This window comes from Helianthus annuus, chromosome 5 (assembly GCF_002127325.2).
Source record: "Helianthus annuus cultivar XRQ/B chromosome 5, HanXRQr2.0-SUNRISE, whole genome shotgun sequence".
In the NCBI taxonomy this organism is placed as follows: Eukaryota; Viridiplantae; Streptophyta; class Magnoliopsida; order Asterales; family Asteraceae; genus Helianthus; species Helianthus annuus.
The window spans coordinates 100,715,605-100,736,331 of NC_035437.2; the positions used below are offsets into that span (position 1 = coordinate 100,715,605).

The 20,727-nt window shown below is 37.5% G+C and overlaps 1 protein-coding gene and 1 long non-coding RNA gene across 2 annotated transcripts; both read right to left on the reverse strand.

Annotated features, from left to right (window-relative positions):
• Positions 1 to 8,895: 8,895 nt before the first annotated feature.
• On the reverse strand, positions 8,896 to 9,809 carry LOC110941074 (FCS-Like Zinc finger 6). Its single transcript, XM_022182686.2, has 2 exons — positions 9,422 to 9,809; positions 8,896 to 9,297 (listed from the first exon to the last, which is right to left on the reverse strand). Exons 1-2 carry the CDS (start codon positions 9,628 to 9,630, stop codon positions 9,177 to 9,179), a joined length of 330 nt encoding a protein of 109 aa, XP_022038378.1. The 5' UTR covers positions 9,631 to 9,809; the 3' UTR covers positions 8,896 to 9,176.
• A 2,364-nt stretch (positions 9,810 to 12,173) lies between these two features.
• On the reverse strand, positions 12,174 to 14,642 carry LOC110939061. Its single transcript, XR_002591933.2, has 3 exons — positions 14,437 to 14,642; positions 13,589 to 13,653; positions 12,174 to 12,446 (listed from the first exon to the last, which is right to left on the reverse strand). It is a non-coding gene; the product is annotated as an uncharacterized LOC110939061 (long non-coding RNA).
• Between the last annotated feature and the right edge of the window lie 6,085 nt (positions 14,643 to 20,727).

Consider the following 20,727-nt stretch of genomic DNA (forward strand, 5'->3'; position numbering starts at 1 on the left):
GCCTTCTTGATCGGATCATCCTTGTTTTCCCTTTTATCGGACGTGAATAAATTACTTGTGAGTGCATAACTTAGCATACCGAGCAAACCAAGGTGAGTTCACACAGCCAAGGCATGGGTTCCCAGGGTGGGAATGGGTTGGAAGATTACTTGTGCATACTTTGATACTGTAACGAACGATTAAACTGTTGATGCTTACGAACTACTCAACTGCCTTCGCACCCACCCTGGTCGGTAAAGACTATGGTCGCGAACGAACTGATAAATTGCCTTCGCACACACCCTGGTCGGTAAAGACTATGGTCGCGAACTAACGAACATAATCTTCGCACACATGCCTGGGAGGCCGCGATGGAACTGATACGATACGAAACTTAATTGAACAAACGCACTATTACTCAAACTAAACTATAAACTGTGAACTCGCTCAACTAGTTTGTTGATTATCTGCTGCATGCCTTGCAGGACCTTAGGTACTTATGGAGCTTGCACTGGAGGAGCGGGACGTTGTGGGCAGTGGGTTAAGAACGCTATGTTTAAACATTTCGAATAATTGAACTTATGGTTTACTTGGGTTATTTACTTATGCTTCCGCTACTGATACTATGATTGTTTTGAAACGTCAATTGTATTGAACGGGGTTTTACGAATTACTTTATTTATATTATGCTATGTTCAATATGATTGATGGCTTGATCCTGGTCAGTCACGCTCCCAAGCGGTGATACTCCGCAGGTGGATTTTGGGGGTGTGACAGATTGGTATCAGAGCCATTGGTTATAGAGAACTTGGTTTTAATATGGGAAAACGTTTTTATTAAAACCAGACTATAACCAGAACAGTGCTCTCAACGATCCACAACGACGCTTCGCTCCACGTGCAAGACTCGACATCCTAGGTAATAAGGTTTATGTTTATTACCTGCTTGCTAGAACTGCATAGAACTTTGCTCGTAGTATGCTTACATTACTTTGCTCACAACTTGTTATTGCTTGAGAACACATACGTGCTTACACTCTTCTGTCATCGCACTATTCGTGAACCATTCTTACTTATGCTACCTTTACTGTTCGATCATGTCTGGACGTGTTGACATGACTCAAGCCCAGTTGACGGCTCTCATTAACGAACAAGTTGCTGCGGCACTTGCAGCCGCACAAGCAGGAGGTATAACCTGCTATCCCAGACCTATTCTAGGATGTTAGATCCTACTCTCGTGACCCAACTTTCGCGCTTAACCTTGATCTATCTTTCTCGCGCAACGGGTCAGAACGCACACATTCCAGAACATCATGGACTGTCGCCCAAGCACATTCAGTGGCACATTCAAGAACTTCATGTGTGAACGCCCTGAGGCTCGCAGGGTCAAGTACGCCACTGGTACTTTGGAAGAAATCGCGCTAATCTGGTGGAACGCGCAAGTACGGATACTAGGGTTGGCAACTGCTAACGCCACCCCATGAAACGAATTCAAAGAACGCATTAAAAGGGAACACTGCACACGTTATGACATCCACAAGTTGGAAGTGGAGCTTTACCATTTGAAAATGACGGGGTCAGGGATTGATGCTTATACGAAACGGACGAACGAATTGGCCATCTTGTGTCCAACCATGGTGGACCCTCCAAGCAAGTGTATCGAATTGTATCTCAAGGGGTTGGCACCAGAAATCCAGAGCCACGTTACCTCGGCTAATCTCGACAACATCCAGGAAATTCAGCGCCTTGCTCATCGTATTACAGATCAGGCAGTGGATCAGAACAGACTGCCAAAACGTGTCAAGGCTACCACTACTGCTGTCACTACTTCTGCTACCCCCAGTGACAACAAGAGAAAATGGGAAGGGGATTCTAGCAAGGGATCGGTTTCTGTTCAGTCTCAGCAGCGCAAGAATAGTGATCACCAGAGCACAGCAGAAGCTAAGGATTCAGGAGTCCACGACCTGCAAATCAGAATCGCCAGCAGCAATAGCAAGCAGAAATCCTATGCAGAGAAAAGAAGTTGAAAGACCATCCAGCTGTACGCGACCTTCCTCAGGTGTTTCCTAAAGATTTACCTGGTTTACCTCCTCATCGTCAAGTCGAGTTTCAGATTGAGTTAGCTCCTGGAGCAGCACCAATAGCCCGCGCACCGTATCGTTTAGCTCCAACCGAACTGGAAGAACTGTCGAAGCAGCTACAAGAGCTCTTGGAAAAGGGCTTTATTCGCCCAAGCTCTTCGCCTTGGGGAGCTCCAGTGTTATTTGTGAAGAAGAAAGACGGTAAGTTAGAATGTGCATCGACTACCGTGAACACAACAAGGTGACGGTGAAGAACCGTTATCCTCTTCCGCGCATAGACGACTTATTTGACCAATTGCAAGGGTCGTGTTACTATTCCAAGATCGACCTACGGTCAGGTTATCATCAGCTGAGAGTCCGGGATGAGGACGTCTCTAAGACAGCATTCAGAACTCGCTATGGTCCCTACGAGTTCTTGGTTATGCCGTTCGGGCTTACGAACGCACCTGCAGTATTTATGGATCTTATGAACAGGGTGTGCAAACCCTATCTCGACAAGTTCGTCATTGTTTTCATCGACGACATCCTGATTTACTCCAAGAGTCAGGAAGAGCACGAGCGACACCTACATCTTATCTTGGAACTTCTTCGAAAAGAGCAATCGTACGCAAAGTTTTCAAAATGCGACTTCTGGCTTCGTGAAGTCCACTTCCTAGGCCACGTGGTAAACAAGGATGGGATTCACGTCGACCCACCCAAGGTAGATTCGATCAGAAATTAGCCTGCACCGCGTACACCGACAGAAATACGCCAATTCTTGGGTTTGGCAGGTTACTACAGACGGTTTATTAGAGGCTTTTCAAAGATCACGCAACCACTTACGCTACTGACACAGAATGGTGTTACCTATCGCTGGGGAGAGCCCCAGGAGACTGCTTTTCAGCACCTAAAGGAATGACTTTGCAGTGCACCTATCCTCTCATTGCCAGAGGGCACAGACGACTTCGTGGTTTATTGTGATGCATCCATTCGGGGACTGGGATGTGTGTTAATGCAGCGCGACAAGGTTATCGCTTACGCCTCTCGTCAACTCAAGGTTCACGAGCGCAACTACACGACGCACGATTTAGAGCTGGGAGCTGTTGTTTTCGCGCTTAAGATATGGCGACACTACCTGTACGGTACCAGGTGCACGATTTACACCGATCACAGGAGTCTCGAGCATATCCTTAAGCAGAAGGGTCTGAATATGCGTCGACGACGATGGGTTGAGTTACTTAACGATTACGAATGCGCTATCAAGTATCATCCAGGCAAGGCCAATGTTGTGGCTGATGCCCTCAGTCGGAAAGACACTCTACCTAAGCGCGTGCGAGCGCTACAGCTTACTATTCAGTCCAGTCTTCCTGCACAAATACGAGCTGCTCAGTTAGAACCACTGAAACCCGAAAACGTCAAAGCTGAAGCCTTACGCGGCTCAAGGCAACGCATGGAACAAAGGGAAGACGGCGCCTACTACGTAACGGGGCGTATTTGGGTCCCACTTTATGGCGGTTTACGCGAACTTGTAATGGATGAAGCTCACAAGTCTCGCTATTCGGTACATCCAGGGTCGGATAAAATGTACCACGACATCAGCACTACTTATTGGTGGCCTAGTATGAAGGCCCACATCGCCACCTATGTTGGCAAATGCTTAACCTGTGCGAGAGTCAAGGTTGAATATCAGAAACCAGCTGGTCTACTTCAGCAGCCCAAGATACCGCAGTGGAAATGGGAAGAAATTTCCATGGATTTCGTTACGGGCTTACCAAGATCCCAGCGTGGGAATGACACTATTTGGGTGATCGTTGATCGACTCACCAAGTCTGCACACTTCCTGGCTATTAAGGAAACGGATACGTTCTCCACTCTCGCAGATATCTACCTCAAGGAAGTTGTTTCGAGGCACGGGGTGCCCATTTCTATTATTTCGGATCGGGATGCACGATTCACGTCAGAACTACGGCATGCGATGCACAAAGCGTTTGGCTCACGTTTAGACATGAGCACAGCATATCACCCTCAGACGGATGGGCAGTCTGAGCGAACTATTCAAGACATGCTTCGAGCGTGTGTTATTGATTTCGGCAACGGCTGGGAAAAGCACCTCCCTTTAGTGGAGTTTTCGTACAATAACAGTTATCACACCAGCATTCAAGCCGCTCCATTCGAGGCATTCTACGGACGTAAATGCCGGTCACCTCTCTGTTGGGCAGAGGTGGGGGATACTCGAATTACGGGTCCAGAGATTGTAGTGGACGCTATAGAAAAGATTGCACAGATACAACAACGCATGACGGCAGCACGCGACCGTCAGAAAGCCTACGCGGGCAAGCGTAGCAAGCCTTGGAACTTCAGGTCGGGGACCGGGTTTTATTGAAAGTCTCACCCTGGAAGGGTGTGGTTCGATTTAGTAAACGAGGCAAACTCAATCCACGGTATGTTGGACCATTTGAAATCACTGAAGGAATAGGCCCAGTAGCCTACAGACTGAACCTACCAACTGAACTCGGTGCAGTTCACTATGTATTTCACGTGTCGAATCTGAAGAAGTGTCTGTCAGATAAGACCCTCATAGTTCCTTTAAGGAACTCACTATCGACGAGCGGTTGCAGTTCGTCGAGGAACCAGTTGAAATCACGGACCGGGATGTGAAGGTCCTCAAAAACAAGAGAATCCCTCTTGTTCGAGTTCGTTGGAACTCCAAACGTGGTCCAGAGTACACCTGGGAACGCGAAGACAAGATGAAAGAAAAGTGTCCCCAGTTATTCGAAACCAATGCATCCACTTCTGAGGCTGAAGCTACTACTACCGAATTTCGGGACGAAATTCCAAATCAACGGGGGGATGATGTGACACCCCAGGAAAATCAGTGAACGATGTAACTTACCTAGCTTCCTCAGTAAGTGCGTACCAAATTTCGGGACGAAATTTCTTTTAAGTTGGGGATAATGTGACAACTCGAGTTTTTGACTTTCACTTTCGCATTTAATGCGCGTTGACTTTGACTTTGACTGCTTAGTTGTTGGATTGTGGACTTGAATTATACGAGTTGTGTGTTAATGAAAATATATATACATTTTGATTGTTTGATCGTGCATAGTTGTTTGCTACATTGTGAAACTTGTAAACTAGTTAGCATGAAACACATTACATTACACAAGCAACCTTCGAAGGATGTCCACGAAACATGGTGCATGAATCGAAGGATGACGAAACACATCCTTCGATCCAGAAGATCATCCTTCGGATTGATAAGTCTCGAAACATATCATTCGGGCCATGAAGGAATCCTTCGACATCTTTCGGCCCAGTCTTTCTATGGGCTTGGCCCATAACTGTGATAAGTATTTAGACGTGAATGCATGTAGTTGGCAGTCATTTTTTTTACAAACCCTAGACGGCCATCTCTCCCTCTCTCGCTCTTTCGTTCAAACCGGACGGCAAAGCAACCGGAGACCGCCTTCTTGATCGGATCATCCTTGTTTTCCCTTTTATCGGACGTGAATAAATTACTTGTGAGTGCATAACTTAGCATACCGAGCAAACCAAGGTGAGTTCACACAGCCAAGGCATGGGTTCCCAGGGTGGGAATGGGTTGGAAGATTACTTGTGCATACTTTGATACTGTAACGAACGATTAAACTGTTGATGCTTACGAACTACTCAACTGCCTTCGCACCCACCCTGGTCGGTAAAGACTATGGTCGCGAACGAACTGATAAATTGCCTTCGCACACACCCTGGTCGGTAAAGACTATGGTCGCGAACTAACGAACATAATCTTCGCACACATGCCTGGGAGGCCGCGATGGAACTGATACGATACGAAACTTAATTGAACAAACGCACTATTACTCAAACTAAACTATAAACTGTGAACTCGCTCAACTAGTTTGTTGATTATCTGCTGCATGCCTTGCAGGACCTTAGGTACTTATGGAGCTTGCACTGGAGGAGCGGGACGTTGTGGGCAGTGGGTTAAGAACGCTATGTTTAAACATTTCGAATAATTGAACTTATGGTTTACTTGGGTTATTTACTTATGCTTCCGCTACTGATACTATGATTGTTTTGAAACGTCAATTGTATTGAACGGGGTTTTACGAATTACTTTATTTATATTATGCTATGTTCAATATGATTGATGGCTTGATCCTGGTCAGTCACGCTCCCAAGCGGTGATACTCCGCAGGTGGATTTTGGGGGTGTGACAAAAGGATAGAACGGAAGACCTTTTACTTATAAATACATAACCAGTAATTTACTTAAGTTCTTTTATTTTATTAAATTTATCACTATTTTCTTTTAATTTTATTAAAATTACCACCATTTTTTAACGATTACTTATAATTTATTAATTCATTAACAATTTTGTAATAAAAAAATATGTTTCTATAATTTATTTATTTTCGTTTGTTTAATTAAATTATTTAATTTTTTTTTTATTTTACTAGTAATGTAATTTCTTATACTATGTTTTTACATAAACCGTTAGTGTGATCGAGTTATTTTTTTAATTACTTTTACAATTATCATATGTTATTCTAACGAAATTTACCCAAAATATGGAAAAAAAATAAGCATGCTGGACGCGCATTAATACAACATTGAGGCATGCTTTTTATCTATGTTTAAACCGACCCGTTGTAACATGCAACCGGCTCGCTCGCTTACTTTTCTGTGTAATAAATAACACGATCATATCAAAGGTTTATATAAAAACTTAGTATAAAACAACACTATTTGTAAAATAAAAAAAAGTAAATAATTTAATCAAAAAAGCAGAATACATAAATTATAAAAACATATATTTTTATTAAAAAAAGTGTTAGTTAATAAACTGAAACAATTTTTAAGTAATCGATACAATAACTAATAAATTTAATAAAATAAAAAGAAAGAAAAGAAAGGAAAAAAAGAAAAGAAAATAAAAGAAAAGAATAAATTACATATCATGTACTTTATAAATATACTTCAGATTATTATTTTTGAATAAAATGGTCACTTAATTAACTGAAAAGTTACTATTGTTTAGCTTAAAGAACAAAGAGCGTGCAAAAGATTGAAATAAAGAAATGTTTTTTTTTTTTTTTTTTTTTTTTTAAGACAAAGAACAAATAATGCAATTTAATTCGTAAATAAAGGATAATTTGTGTAATTTTACCTTAAAATAACTAGGAAAACAGATATACGTTGATAGGCATGAAATCTTTTAATGTTGCTCAAAACATAAGATAGAAGAGAGATGGTATTTATTTAACTAAAGATAAAGCAAACACTTCAAATGGTCAACTTGAAGAACTAGTTGACCACTCCAAAGATCACACTGTATATTCTTTCTACTAAATTTTATTTTCAATAGCGTTTGTTGAAATCTGTATTTAAGTACCTATAGCGTACACACAAAAAAAAAAAACATATTTTAATGCCTAACGAGTTAGCTTTATTTTCACATACCCTAATACAGAACATTACATTATGATTACACATAGATGAGTTTCATCGGAGTTTAATTCATGATCTTTGACCTATTAAAACGTAAATAACATGAAAAACGTACTATATGTGTCATACAATTTAACTTGGATTCAAATTTCAAAAGATATCGAGATCTAATGTTAGATTTTGCGATAATAAGTCATAGAACTTGATGTTTTGGTAGTAATTAAACGAGTAACACTCTCAACGGTAGTAATTAAACGAGTAACACTCTCAACGGAAGATACTCAAAATAAATAAATAAATAAAAGCAAAAGGCAATATAAAAGTCTTTTTTGGATTCTTGTAAGTGAATGGTTTAAAATTTAAAAAAATGTTTTCAGTGTTTCACTTTTGCTGAGTGATGTTTTAGGTTATTGATGCTAAGGTAACTTAGCCAATTAAGTGCTTGATAAGAAAGATGGACATGCAAGTGATTCGTTGAGGTATGTTTTTCCTTTCATTCGCTCAATATTGAAAAACCATGTATAGTAGAAAAGTTGTACACAATTAGTTTTAGTTTTGATACAAAAATGGTATAAATTATAGTGTTACTTTATGGATTTGTCTATACCAGACTACCACCCAAAGGGCGTGATTTGTCTGAGTCAACACCAGTTGGCAACACATTACACAGTTATGCAAGAAGGGGTGTTAATCGGCGCCAGTGAGCATTACAGGGGCACGCACGGGCTGGACGGAAGGGGAGGCGTGAAGGTGAGCAGAAGGGATAGATGAAGGGTTAGATGGACGTGGCTTCAATGTGGGTGGTGGTTAAAGCCTTAGGCGTTTCTCCGCTATACACAACATTTTTGTTTTGATGCAAAAGTGGTATAATACACACCTTGGGTCCACATGTTAGCTTAATGAATAAGAATATTGTCATCTGAAAATGACTACTAGCTTCTCAGTAATTTAATAAAAAAAAGTTAAAAATAAAATAGAACCCGGTTGCAAAGTAAAGCATCGAGTAAGCCTTTGGTCCTAACAAGGTGGTCTAGTGGTTAGTCATTCGGTTTCTCTCCTTGAGGTCTCAAGTTCAACTCCCGCTAGCATCACTTTGAAGCACATTGGTGGTGGCAATGAAGCTAGGCTTCTCAGGAGGTCGCCGAACTGGGTTTTACCGCAATGGGCCTTTGGGTGGGCGGGTTTTCCCCGAAACTGATGGCTTGGGTATGCATCCAACTCTGACTATTATGGAGAAGGTGATGCATTTACTCGATTGAGGACATCCTAGGATGTTTATCCGATGATTTAGTTGACCGTTAAAAAAAAGCCTTGGTGTTGGACTATCTCATTGGTTGATACAGAACAATGTTCCAATATTTTACTTGACATTCCTATTGTTTCAAAATATTGCATATCATTGTGAGTTACGTTTCAAACATAAACGAGTCATGTTGATAATCATGTAGTAGTAATTACATAGGGGAAATTACATATCATCAATTTCAATTCTAAACTTGCAAAATATGATATTAGTTGGGATATTAATTTGCAAAGTTTAGATCCATCCCCTGGCACATACTTGAGTTGCAATTTATACAACAAGAAGAAGAATATATGAGATATTTGTCGGAATGTTTATATATATAAGCGAGGCGAGGCGAGGCGGGGCGATGAGAAACAAAGTAGAATAGAAACAAATAAAATTTTACATAGTTGCAACAAGAGTCTCGGAGGCGTTGGGAGAAGTGGTAGTAGTGTGTTTGTTGTTGTCGTCTTGATTCATTTGATGTTGTCTACACTCTAAACTGCAAAACGCACTATCACCTCTGCATAATCAAATCAAACCAAACATCATTAACTATTATGTTTCATGTAATTCTATATTATGATTCAGATTGATCTATATATATATATATATGGAAGTTACTTAATGAAGAAGAAAGTAGGTACCTGTACATGAAGATGTCACGGCCGGGGATGAGTGGGCGGTTACAGAGATGGCAAGCGGTCAAGAAATGAGAGGTTGTGTGCGTGTAGGAGTGACGGCGGTGGAGCTTAGAGGAGAAGCGGTGATCGGGTGGGTTGTTGGTGTCCAAGGTGAATTCTGTCATGCTGGTGGTTCTCTTCATCGGAGGCCGTTGTCTCTTCCCCAACAACATGCTTCTTTTTCTTTCTTTCTTTGCACAATCGAACAGAAACAGGAGATGAAGAAGAAGACGACTTTTAAGTTTGAGAGAGAGAGAGAGATGGTGGAGAGGAGTGAGAGTGGGGGAACTAATAGAGGGAAGAGATTCTCGTTGCTTTTTATTTCAGGATCCCTCTTACAATTCTACTTTTTATATTATTTTCTTTTCTTTTCTTTAGGGTATATTATATTTTTAACTTTTTTTCAATTTTTATTTTCTTTCTTTTCTTTAGGGTATATTATATATTCTACTTTTTTTTAGAAGTGATTTCATTAAAAAAAGGTCTTCTACACCTCTTCTTCAAGCAGACCTGGACTCCCCTCTTCAAAGCTCTTCTCCTCTTTGTTCTTTCAAAACAGAGGACTCCTTAGTCAGCTTCTTCAATTATCCAATTTACCGGTCGCCAGAAAATGTATTAGATTGAAACAACTTATTGACTTATTGTCTTTTTCAAGTCAATAAATCAAAATAATATTTGGAAAGTGAAAATGACTTTTTGGAACAACTTTTTATATATGGTGGAAAAATCATTTTGAAAAACAAAGGTTTCCTAGCTTTTCAAAATGACTTTTCCACCTTATACAAAAAGTTGTTTCAAAAAGTCATTTTCACTTGTCCAAACATTATTTTAACTTATTGGTTTGAAAAAACCAATAAATCAATAAGTTGTTTCAAAAAGCTAAGCCAAACACCCCCTATGTTTTTAACTTTTTTTTTTCAATTTTTTAAAAAAGAAATGATGATGATTTGACACAAGTGTTACAAGAAAAAAAAATCATTTTATACTTATTCTTAGACCAGAGGGTAGACAAAGGGTGTGGACCTTAGCCGTTGAAACTCACATGTCGACGTCAAGTTTACGCCTTCTGATGGTAAATATTACACGCTCAAAGTGTGCAGTATATGTCAGCCCTGGTGATCTCGTGTGCCTCTTGTCCATGGTAAGGGAATATGGTTAGGTCTAGGGCTGTAAACGAACCGAACGTTCAGTGAATAGTTCGTAAACCGTTTGGCGGGAAGTTCGTTTATATTCGTTCGATTAGCTTAACGAACGAACACGAACAAAAAATTTCGTTCGGTTAGCTTAGCGAACGAACACGAACATAGGTCTCGTTCATTCGACTGCGTTCGTGAACGTTCGGTAATATGTTCGATTACGTTCATCCGTGTTCGTTTGACTATATTAAAAAATAATAAATAATAAACCTTTTATCTAAACATATTGAAAACTTGAAACTTTATTTTTTTCTAAGTTAGCTAAAATTTGGACATGCTAAGACATTTTTGTGGATAATTATGTCTAAGTGAGTTAAAGTTGATTCATCGTTTGATGGTTGTATTTAACTACTTCTTGTGTTTTGATTTATCATTTGATGGTTGTATTTAACTACTTATATCTAATGTTTAAGGATAACAATATTTTTATTTTTTTTTATTTTCAAGTTAAATGTTAGTTTGCGTTCTTTTTTATTTGCTTGTGTTCGTTTGTGTGCGAGACTAGTGTTCACGAACTGTTCGTGAACAACTGAGTTTCCTTAACAAACGAACATGAACATAAACTTATGTTCGGTATACGTTCGTGAACAATTCACGAAAATGTTAATTTCTAAAACGAACAAACACAAACATGGCCTTATTCGTGTTCGTTCGGTTCGTTTACAGCCCTAGTTAGGTCCGCACGGCATTTTGGATACAATCCTTTGCATCGTGCAAATACAACAAATCTAACTTGGTTGGTTATACTTAAAACCATGAACCTGTTGGCAACTTAAACATGTTGAAGGCTTGTTAACGAATAATTGTAATAAAATTAAAATAAGTTATAATAACAACAACAACAACAATAATAGGGTTGCAGTTTATAGACACGTAATAAAGTTATAAAGGGTTAATCGATTGATATATTAAACACATAAATTATATACTTTTTATACAGCCTATAATTCTCATATAAACAGATGTCCAGGTTGTTCAAATACAAACGTGCTTATTAGAAGGCTTAGAAAAATCACCCAAAATACGATCTGTTTCATGTTAACTTTTTTTGAACAACCAACTAAATTACCGGATAAGCATCGTGGGATGCCATTAATCAAGCAAATGCATCTTCTCCTCCATAACGGTCAGAATTGGATATACCTAAGCCACCAATTCCGGGAAAAACCTGCTCTCCCGTAGGCCCACTACGATAAAACCTGGTTCAGCTCGGTTTCAAACTAGTGACCTCTAGAGAGCCCTAGTTCTAAACTTCATTGTCACCACCAATGTCCTTCAATGTCACACCCCAACCGATGGCGGAAACATCGGGATGAGACGAACAAATTGCTCAAAACTTCATAACACTATGTGACAATATAATTTAAATTCAAATTTCACTGCAATACTAAATTGTCGTACAAAGATCCAAAATAAAAGACAACATTGTTTCAAAACATAACATCAAAATGATAAATTAATCTAGGTGTGTATCTAAGTCCACCTAAATTGTGTTTCTTCTCATAACATCATCTCGTCTATCAACCTGCAACATGTATTAAAATATAATTTAAATTCAAATTTCACTGCAATACTAAATTGTCGTACAAAGATCCAAAATAAAACTTCATAACACTATGTGACAATATAATTTAAATTCAAATTTTACTGCAATACTAAATTGTCGTACAAAGATCCAAAATAAAAGACAACATTGTTTCAAAACATAACATCAAAATGATAAATTAATCTAGGTGTGTATCTAAGTCCACCTAAATTGTGTTTCTTCTCATAACATCATCTCGTCTATCAATCTGCAACATGTATTAAAATATATCAACAAAAGTTGGCGAGTATACAAGTTTTCATACATAGCATAATATAGATTAAAAGTTTAAAGTCTCATATCCAACATGAATAACCAATATGCAAGTCTACTAAATATGCTGAAATGGTGTACCATAGGGGTGTGCATGGGTCGGTTTGAGTCGGTTTTGACCAAAAACCATAACCATAACCGCGATGTCGGTTAATGGATAACCATAACCATAACCGATCGGTTATGGTGGTTATGGTTATTCGGTTTTGATGGTTATAGTGGGTCGGTTATGGGTGGTTAACCGTGTATTTAGCTTAGCTAAAAATAGCTTAAGTTTTTTTTGACATGGAATAAATTGTTATTGCATATTTGTATATATTAGTATATTACTTAGTATTAGAAAAATATACATAATCTATAATATTAATACCAAATATTATCGAATATTCAAATAAAGTGATATCATACATTTCATAAATTCAAATAAACATTCAACCAAAACCACAAAATGGTATGAAAAATCCATAAGTACTAAAAATCTTTAGTAAAAAAACATCAAATATTAAAAATACGGTGAAAAGTCCTAAATCTACAAAGATTTATTACATGTCGGTTCGGTTCGGTTATGGTGGGTATGGAAAAATGGTAACCATAACCGACCCACTACTTTCGGTTTTCAAAAAAAAAAAAAAAACATTAACCGACCCACCGGTTTTTTATTTGGTTCGGTTTTTTCGGTTTGGTTTTGTCGGTTAATTCGGTTATGGTTCCGTTAATTTGTTTTTTTGCACACCCCTAGTGTACCATATGTTCAAACCCAAGATTACAACGCGTTAATTTTGCCTATCCCAATAGAGTAGTGGGAGGTTAACATGTTTAACTTAACAATACCCCAAGTTTCATGGGCGGTGCGTTAATCCTATAGCGCTATAGTTGTTAAGGTGGGCTAGAAAAGTTAATGAGCATATATCGACACAAATAGTTTACATAGCATACAAGTCTAACAAACATCATATAGTTTCATGTTAAAGCATGGATAGAGTGTGATTAAAATAGTTTCATGTGAAGTGTGTTTTGTATAACATACATGTTGCACCCAAAAGTGATTAAAAGTAAAACGGGATCGAGTATACTCACGGTTTTGCAAGCTTCCTACTTGATATCTCGCGAGTGTTTGGTTGATTAGAATGGAACACCATGTCCTTTTACACGAAGAAACGTAGGTGTGTGAGTATTGGATGTTAACGGAGGAGTAATGATTTGGAGTTTAAAGTACATGAAAGCATACATATGAGAAAGTAATCACCTAGCACACATAATACTTGTTCTTGACACTATGAAACTAAAAAGAGTTTAAATGTTTTCATGGGACAAAAGCCCATTAGAATCGTGACAAGCATTATGGTCCTTAGATGATGTAACCTACTATCTTGACAAATGACCACTAGTTCATTATCAAAAGTTTGGTTACTTGAATATTGTATATAGTATGTCATAATATCATATAAGTCAAGCATGAGGTAGGAGGATAAATCCTCCATTTAGGAACCTCTTTTGTATATCATATAAGTCATGCATGAGGTTGGAAGGACAAGTCTTCCATTTAGGTACCTCTTTGGTGTTCACCACTACACTTGTTATCATAGACAACAAGGAGGTCATGAGCATACAATAATGAAGGAAATAACTACAACTAATCTAAGAAATCATCAAGTAATGTGCGGATTTTCAAGTAGGATAGCCCAAGCTAACCTTATAATCACACAAACTACAAGCTTTAAGCATGTACACCACTTGTGGGTTAAAACCCTAACCAAAACAAAATGTTTATGAGGTTTAAACCTCTGATTTTAGATGTCACAACCTTGTTTTTAAGCCCAACTAACCATAGATGTGATTATGAGCATAAGGACATAGGAATGTGTATGAGAAACCTCAAGTTCAAGTAGTTTAACAAAGTTTAAATCAAAATAGAAAGTTTATACCACTTTAGAGCCTGTTTTGGTGATGTTCCCGACCTTGGTTTTCCATGAAAAACTTGTGGAATCATACCTAGGCTTGTTCCAAGTGATTAGAAAGAAGAATCAAAGAAAAAGGTTGAGAAATGATGAAGTTATGCTCACTTAAGCGACTTGGAGTGATTCTGATCTTTTTTCTGATTTCCAGCAGATTAAGGAGAGATTTGAGAGTGTTTTGTCTTGTGTGAGTTGTAAAGTGGAAAATGTGCGGAGGATGCTTGGTTTTTATAGGGAAATATTAGGGTTGGTTGTTGGTTCCATTTAATGCAAGAAACACATTGAAAACTCAACAAAACCATACAAACTCGCCAATAAACGAGCTGGTCAGATGGTTCTGCGTATTACACGGCCCGCAAAGACCCCCTTCTAGGCGAGTCGCGGTCGGCGAGAGCCCAAGTTTGACCAATTGTTTGTTATATTGACATTATTGACTCCTAACTTTCATAAATTGGTTGTTTTAAGTTATGGTTAGGGTGTTTGAAGTATAACAATTATATTTAAAGGTATATTATGTAATTAAACCATAAAGGCAAATATAAACAAGTATAATCAAGTATGTTTATCGAGATTTAGCTTTGAATTGAACATAATAGTCATATGTTTGCAAGTTGACGCATTTTGCACAAAGTATAAATAAAGTATCACATGTTATATCAATCCAAGTGTATGAACAATTATGGAACGTGTATAACATGTATGTAAAGAAAAATACGAATTTCATTATGATCCAAGTCTCGGATTTTACATCGATTACAACGAAAGAACGATTACAAGCATACAAGACTTCCAAAAATAGAAATACAAGCAACGGTTTCTAATAATGGAAAGTATGAAAAAGCAGGGTGTTACATTCAAAGTGATGCTAGTGGCAATTGAACTTGAGATCTTAAAGAGAGAAACCAAGTGACTAACCACTAGACCAACTTGTTAGGACAATAACTGATCATCCCAAAACCTTTCTTTTATTTATTAATGTATTTAACTTGCAAGGATAATTAAACCTCACAAAACTTAATTTGCATGCCAATAAATGTGAAATACCATTAGAGTGTTACTATAAATTTTATGGTCTCTATTTTACATCACTTTTAATTTTCAAAGTTATATGTGTGTGGTACATTACAAAACATCACAATCTATTGAAGTTATATTGTTTATAAAAAAGACTTATTAAATATAATATTAGAAAAATACTACCTCACACTACGCAAAAAATACTCTCACACTACGCATGTTTACAAATATTTAATTAATTTATACATAACGAAATAATATAGAAATAGGAGTTGGCATATGATGGTGGGAGAATCTAGTTTCTCATGTGAACCAATAGGTAGCTCCATTTTTTCAATATACCTACATACCTATGGATTTTCAGTGATATTTTATACGAGTCGTATAAGGTAATCTTATTCATACAAAATACCAGTGATGTCAAATTTGTTTGATGATAATCTTATATGAGTCTTATACTCTTATGCGATTGGTGTGTATTTTGATCTTTTTATAAAAAAAATCACATAGTTTTAATAAAACTAAACAAGTAATAATTTTTTTTTGTAGATAAATAACTTTTATTAGTGAAACTAAATAACCGTATGATATTTTCTTTGTGAAACAATAGTTTTTTTTTTCTAATGAGTAAAATGCACGGATAGTCCCTGTGGTTTGGTAAAGTTTCACCTTTAGTCCCTAACTTTTCAAAATTACATGTATGCTCCTTGTGGTTTGCTCGGTTGTTACACGGATAGTCCCTGAAGTGGATGGACGTTAGAATTCTCAGTTAAGTGAACGTGAAATTACAAAACTACCCTTATCATTAAAAAAACAATATATTAAATATTAAAACTAACGTCCATCCACTTTAGGGACTATCCGTGTAGCAACCGAGCAAACTACAAGGAGCATACATGTAATTTTGAAATGTTGGGGACTAAAGGTGAAATTTTACCAAACCACAGGGACTATCCGTGCATTTTACTCTTTTCTAATAAAAGTAAACAGCAGAGCCGGCCCTGAAGGAGGGCGGGGAGGACAACCGAACAGGGCCCGTGCTTTCGTAGGGCACGCAATTTAAAAAAAAAAATCCGATATTATATATGTAAAAAAAAAATTAATAGGGTATAACAAAAAAAAATATTAACATAGGCCCACTTAAAAAAAATCATATTGTTTAAACTATTTAGCCCATTAGGTTAATAAGCCAAATACCCAAATATTTTCTAAAAACTGATAAAAAAAAGAATTTTGGGCGGCCCTAAGGGGCACGTTTTTTCGAGCTCGAACAGGGTACATGAATTCTTAGGGCCGGCCCTGGTAAACAGTTATGGCACCTTGTAATCAGACTAAATAAGAAAAAGCAATGACAAAATGTGTCATCTCGAAAAGCTATACAACTCACATGGGTTTATACAAGTCAGATTTTAGGACCAACTGACTCATATGGCCATATACAATCGAGGCATCTAATATACGAATCGACTGATTTGAACGAGCTGCAACTTTGTTGGAAAATGATGATTTATACGAGTCGCGTAGTCTTATACGACTTGTATGCATGATGTTTCTGGTCTTCAGAAATTGTGGGTGACGTATGTATATCAACTCCTTTTTTTCTTTCTATTTTTAAGTTGTTAGGGTTAATTTTTTATAAATTTTCAGATTTTGGGTTTTTTATAGTTATTTCTTTTATAAATATACATTTATAACCTGATTTGTGAAAGGGCAGAATGACCCATGCCAAATTTATTATACAAAACAATAAATAACACAATTATGTTGATGTGTTGTTTTTTTATTGGCGGGGACTAGCAAACTGATGGATGTCAATTATTTCACCAAATGGTCCAAACATGCCAACTAGAAACTTGTCTCCCTACTTGAAATTTTCTATTCATGATTCACTCATTTGGATCTTTCCTTTTCATTATATATTTTACTAGTTTAAGAACCCGCGAGGTTCGCGGGTGGACTAAAACACAAATGAATAAGTTTAATTTATTGAAGCAATCGTTTGAATTATATTTGCACTTTTAGGTCCAAGAAAACCTCAACGGATTATATTTGCACTTTTATATTTTATTTCGCACATAGTGGAAGATTGTAAGGTTAATATACAAGTAAATGAGGTTAAAAGATGACATGCTTGAATTGTTAAAAATGAAAAATTAAGGATGATAAACAACATTTTTATTTCGATCAATTTTTATTATCTGATGAATTATAAAAAAAATATTCATAATTGTAAGGGTGGAAGGGCACCCAAGGTAGTACTACCCTTGTCTCGGCCAATCAACCGGCGCCATATCAAATTTTGTACAAAGTATCATTGCACTATAAAATACTGGCGGCGCCCTACCCTAAAGACATCATATCAAATTCTGTAAAAAGTACAATTGCACTACAAAACACTGGCGGCCAACTTTGAACCACAGACCCCACTTTTTTACTCCACCCACCAACCACACACCCTTAAACCTTAAACTCATCAAACATCCCAACCCTCAACCCTTATCCTTACGGCTTCCTCTACCCGCACAACTTACTCTCAATCCTTACTCTTGGGGGTGGCGACAATGTTGTAGTGAGGGTTGGAACCCTCAACCCTCTTCCCATGAGGTGCATGTCCCGCCCCTAAGAATTTAAAGGGGTGAAGAGTTTACTTTTAAATTTAGGATAATTTTTTAAAATACTTGCTTGTTTTATAAATTATTCTCAGATATTCTAGAAATGATTTTGAAATGAAAATTAGTGTTACACACCTAAACAGTGAATCTCGTACCAAAATGCAAATTTAACCTTTCAATACTCTAAAACAAAGGAAATCTAATACAAAGGAAATATTGAAATTCCAGATGATTTACATATTCATGATCAGCTCAATCCTATTTCTTCTCTCATTTCATTTACATATCCGGACATGAATAAGTGTTTGTGGGATTTAAGGTATTTCCAACAAAGAGCCATTCTTGCTCCAACAAATGAAGTAGTGGATTCAATAAATAAAGAGTTGTTAGAGAATCTGCCTGGTGAAGAGAAGATCTATTTTAGTTTAGATGATCTATTGATTCATTGTGCAATGTGCATCGACTACACAACAAACTCTCTAAAGAGACGTCGCGTTTCGTCAGTTCTACTTTTAAAGGGATTCTTCTGTTGATAACTTTCCAACCGAACAGATTGACTTTCGGCGGAATCCAACTATTTCACATCGTCTCTTTTAAGTTTGTCAGGATCCCATTAGTCTCCACAATCTGATTTCGAATATCCGCAATAGAAAGTTTGTCTTTCTCAGATTCTTTCCACGTCTATTTGTCACCGCCAGAGCGTAATACGTAATTGTTCAGGATGTTCATGAGTTGGCCCAGTTCTTCCCACTTGGTCACGTAGTTAGGATCTCGGGCCCATTGCCAAGATCATTGTCTGACACTACCACACCTGAAGAAATTATCCTAGACCATTGCTCCTTTAGCTTTTGCAATCGCATAGAGAGTTGGGAATTCCTCTTGAATGGGTCTGCATTCAAGCTAAGAGTCTACCCTGAAATGAATTTTGTACCCACGCCTGCACGACCCCTTAAATACCCGTAGATGGGTAGATCCAGTTTCATAATTTCTTTCTCCATCGAGCCATTATTCTTCCAAATACTAGCACACTTGTTTTTTAAGGCGAACGAGGCAACTTTTTTTGGGTTATCATGGATAGCTTTAACCACCCAACCTATAATGACTTCAGATACTCCTTACATTTCCACCACCACTTTGTTAAAAGAAGGAGATCAGAACCCCAAATACCCCCTATCCCGAGACCACCACTTTTTTGGCACCATGAGCTTCTCCCAAGTAATCCATCTTATATTACCCCTTCTACCACTATCACCCCACAAGAACTTCCTCCTGATGCCTTGAAGGTTGCTTATGATTTTTGTCGGGGATTTGAATAGTGACAAGTAGTAAATCAAAAGAGCTCCTACAACTACTTTTGCTAAAGTCACGCGACCCGTGAAAGAGAGGCACTTAACTTTGCACCTTGAGGACTTGGAGTTGAATTTGTCGACTATTAGTTTCCAATGCTTAATCCTTTTCATAGTGGCGCCGCGAGTCATCTCTAAAAACATAAAGATAGTTTACCTTCTTTGCAATTAAGGATCTTTGCAATTTTACTAACTTTCTCTTCCTTCACCCCAATGCCATAGATATTGCTTTTAGACAAGTTCACCTTGAGATCGGAACACATATAAAATAGGTTCCAACAGGGCCAAAACCTCTTAGAGGAATTTAAAAGTGAACCTGTCTAGCTTGGGGTGCAGTCTCCCCCACAATCCCAGACTGCGTTTTGCACTTCTTCTCTAGAGAATTCCGTGATAAGACCCGTTGCCTGCTCAAAAGACAACTCGTTAAACTAAATTAGTGTTTTTCTTTTAAAACAACAAAAAGTTGTCTGCTTGACCTTCAAATCTAACATGAAAAAACGAAATACACAAATATGACAAGTTAAATTGTTAAAATGACTTTTATGTAAAACAAAATTTGTTAACGTGCAAATCTTGATATTTTTTTGGGATTAAACAATTCAATAAGTTATGGAAGTTTCTTTGTAGTATCCAATAACAAGAAAAATAATATTCTTAAACCCTCCATTGGGTGAAGTTTAAGTTAACTAACACTACTAAATGCCAATTGGTTTTAGAACAATGGTATGAAGTGTGTTGTTGATTTGAGGATTGAGTTATAAATAAATAATTAAGTTGTTTTCCCTAAGCTAACATGCATGTTGCCAACTTGAGCATGCATAGTTGCTTTCGGAATAATGGTTCAATTACTCCAAGCATACTACAAGACCCCGCCCATTATCTGTGACGTCACATTGCTTTGGCTTTCTTACTTGATTTTCAAAACTATTAACAAAAATTTGAGAGACTTTATTTGTAATGTTTACCATCTACATTCTACGTCATAAGAAACCCCCCATCTTTTTAAGAAACTCATGATTAGGAAAACTAGAGAGAAGCAAACAAACATACTCAATAAGATTTCACTCGTAGCTGAAATTGTTCAGATTTAATCATAGGATGAGATAAACCGGAAGAAGAGAAAAAGTTTTGATTTAATCATAGGATGAGATAAACCGGAAGAAGATTTCACTCGTAGCTGAAATGGCCCTGAGAATTCGTGTACCATGTTCGAGCTCGAAAAAACGTGCCCTTAGACCTTAACGAAATTAGGTATTGAGTTCACTAAAAGTCTAAACCTAAAGCCA

Excerpts from the sequence above, each read along its gene's own strand:
- LOC110941074 (XM_022182686.2), bottom strand. The coding sequence starts at position 9,630 with ATGTTGTTGGGGAAGAGACAACGGCCTCCGATGAAGAGAACCACCAGC. Across the intron at positions 9,298-9,421 it reads CGTGACATCTTCATGTACAG|AGGTGATAGTGCGTTTTGCA; the intron begins GTACCTACTTTC and ends TTGATTATGCAG.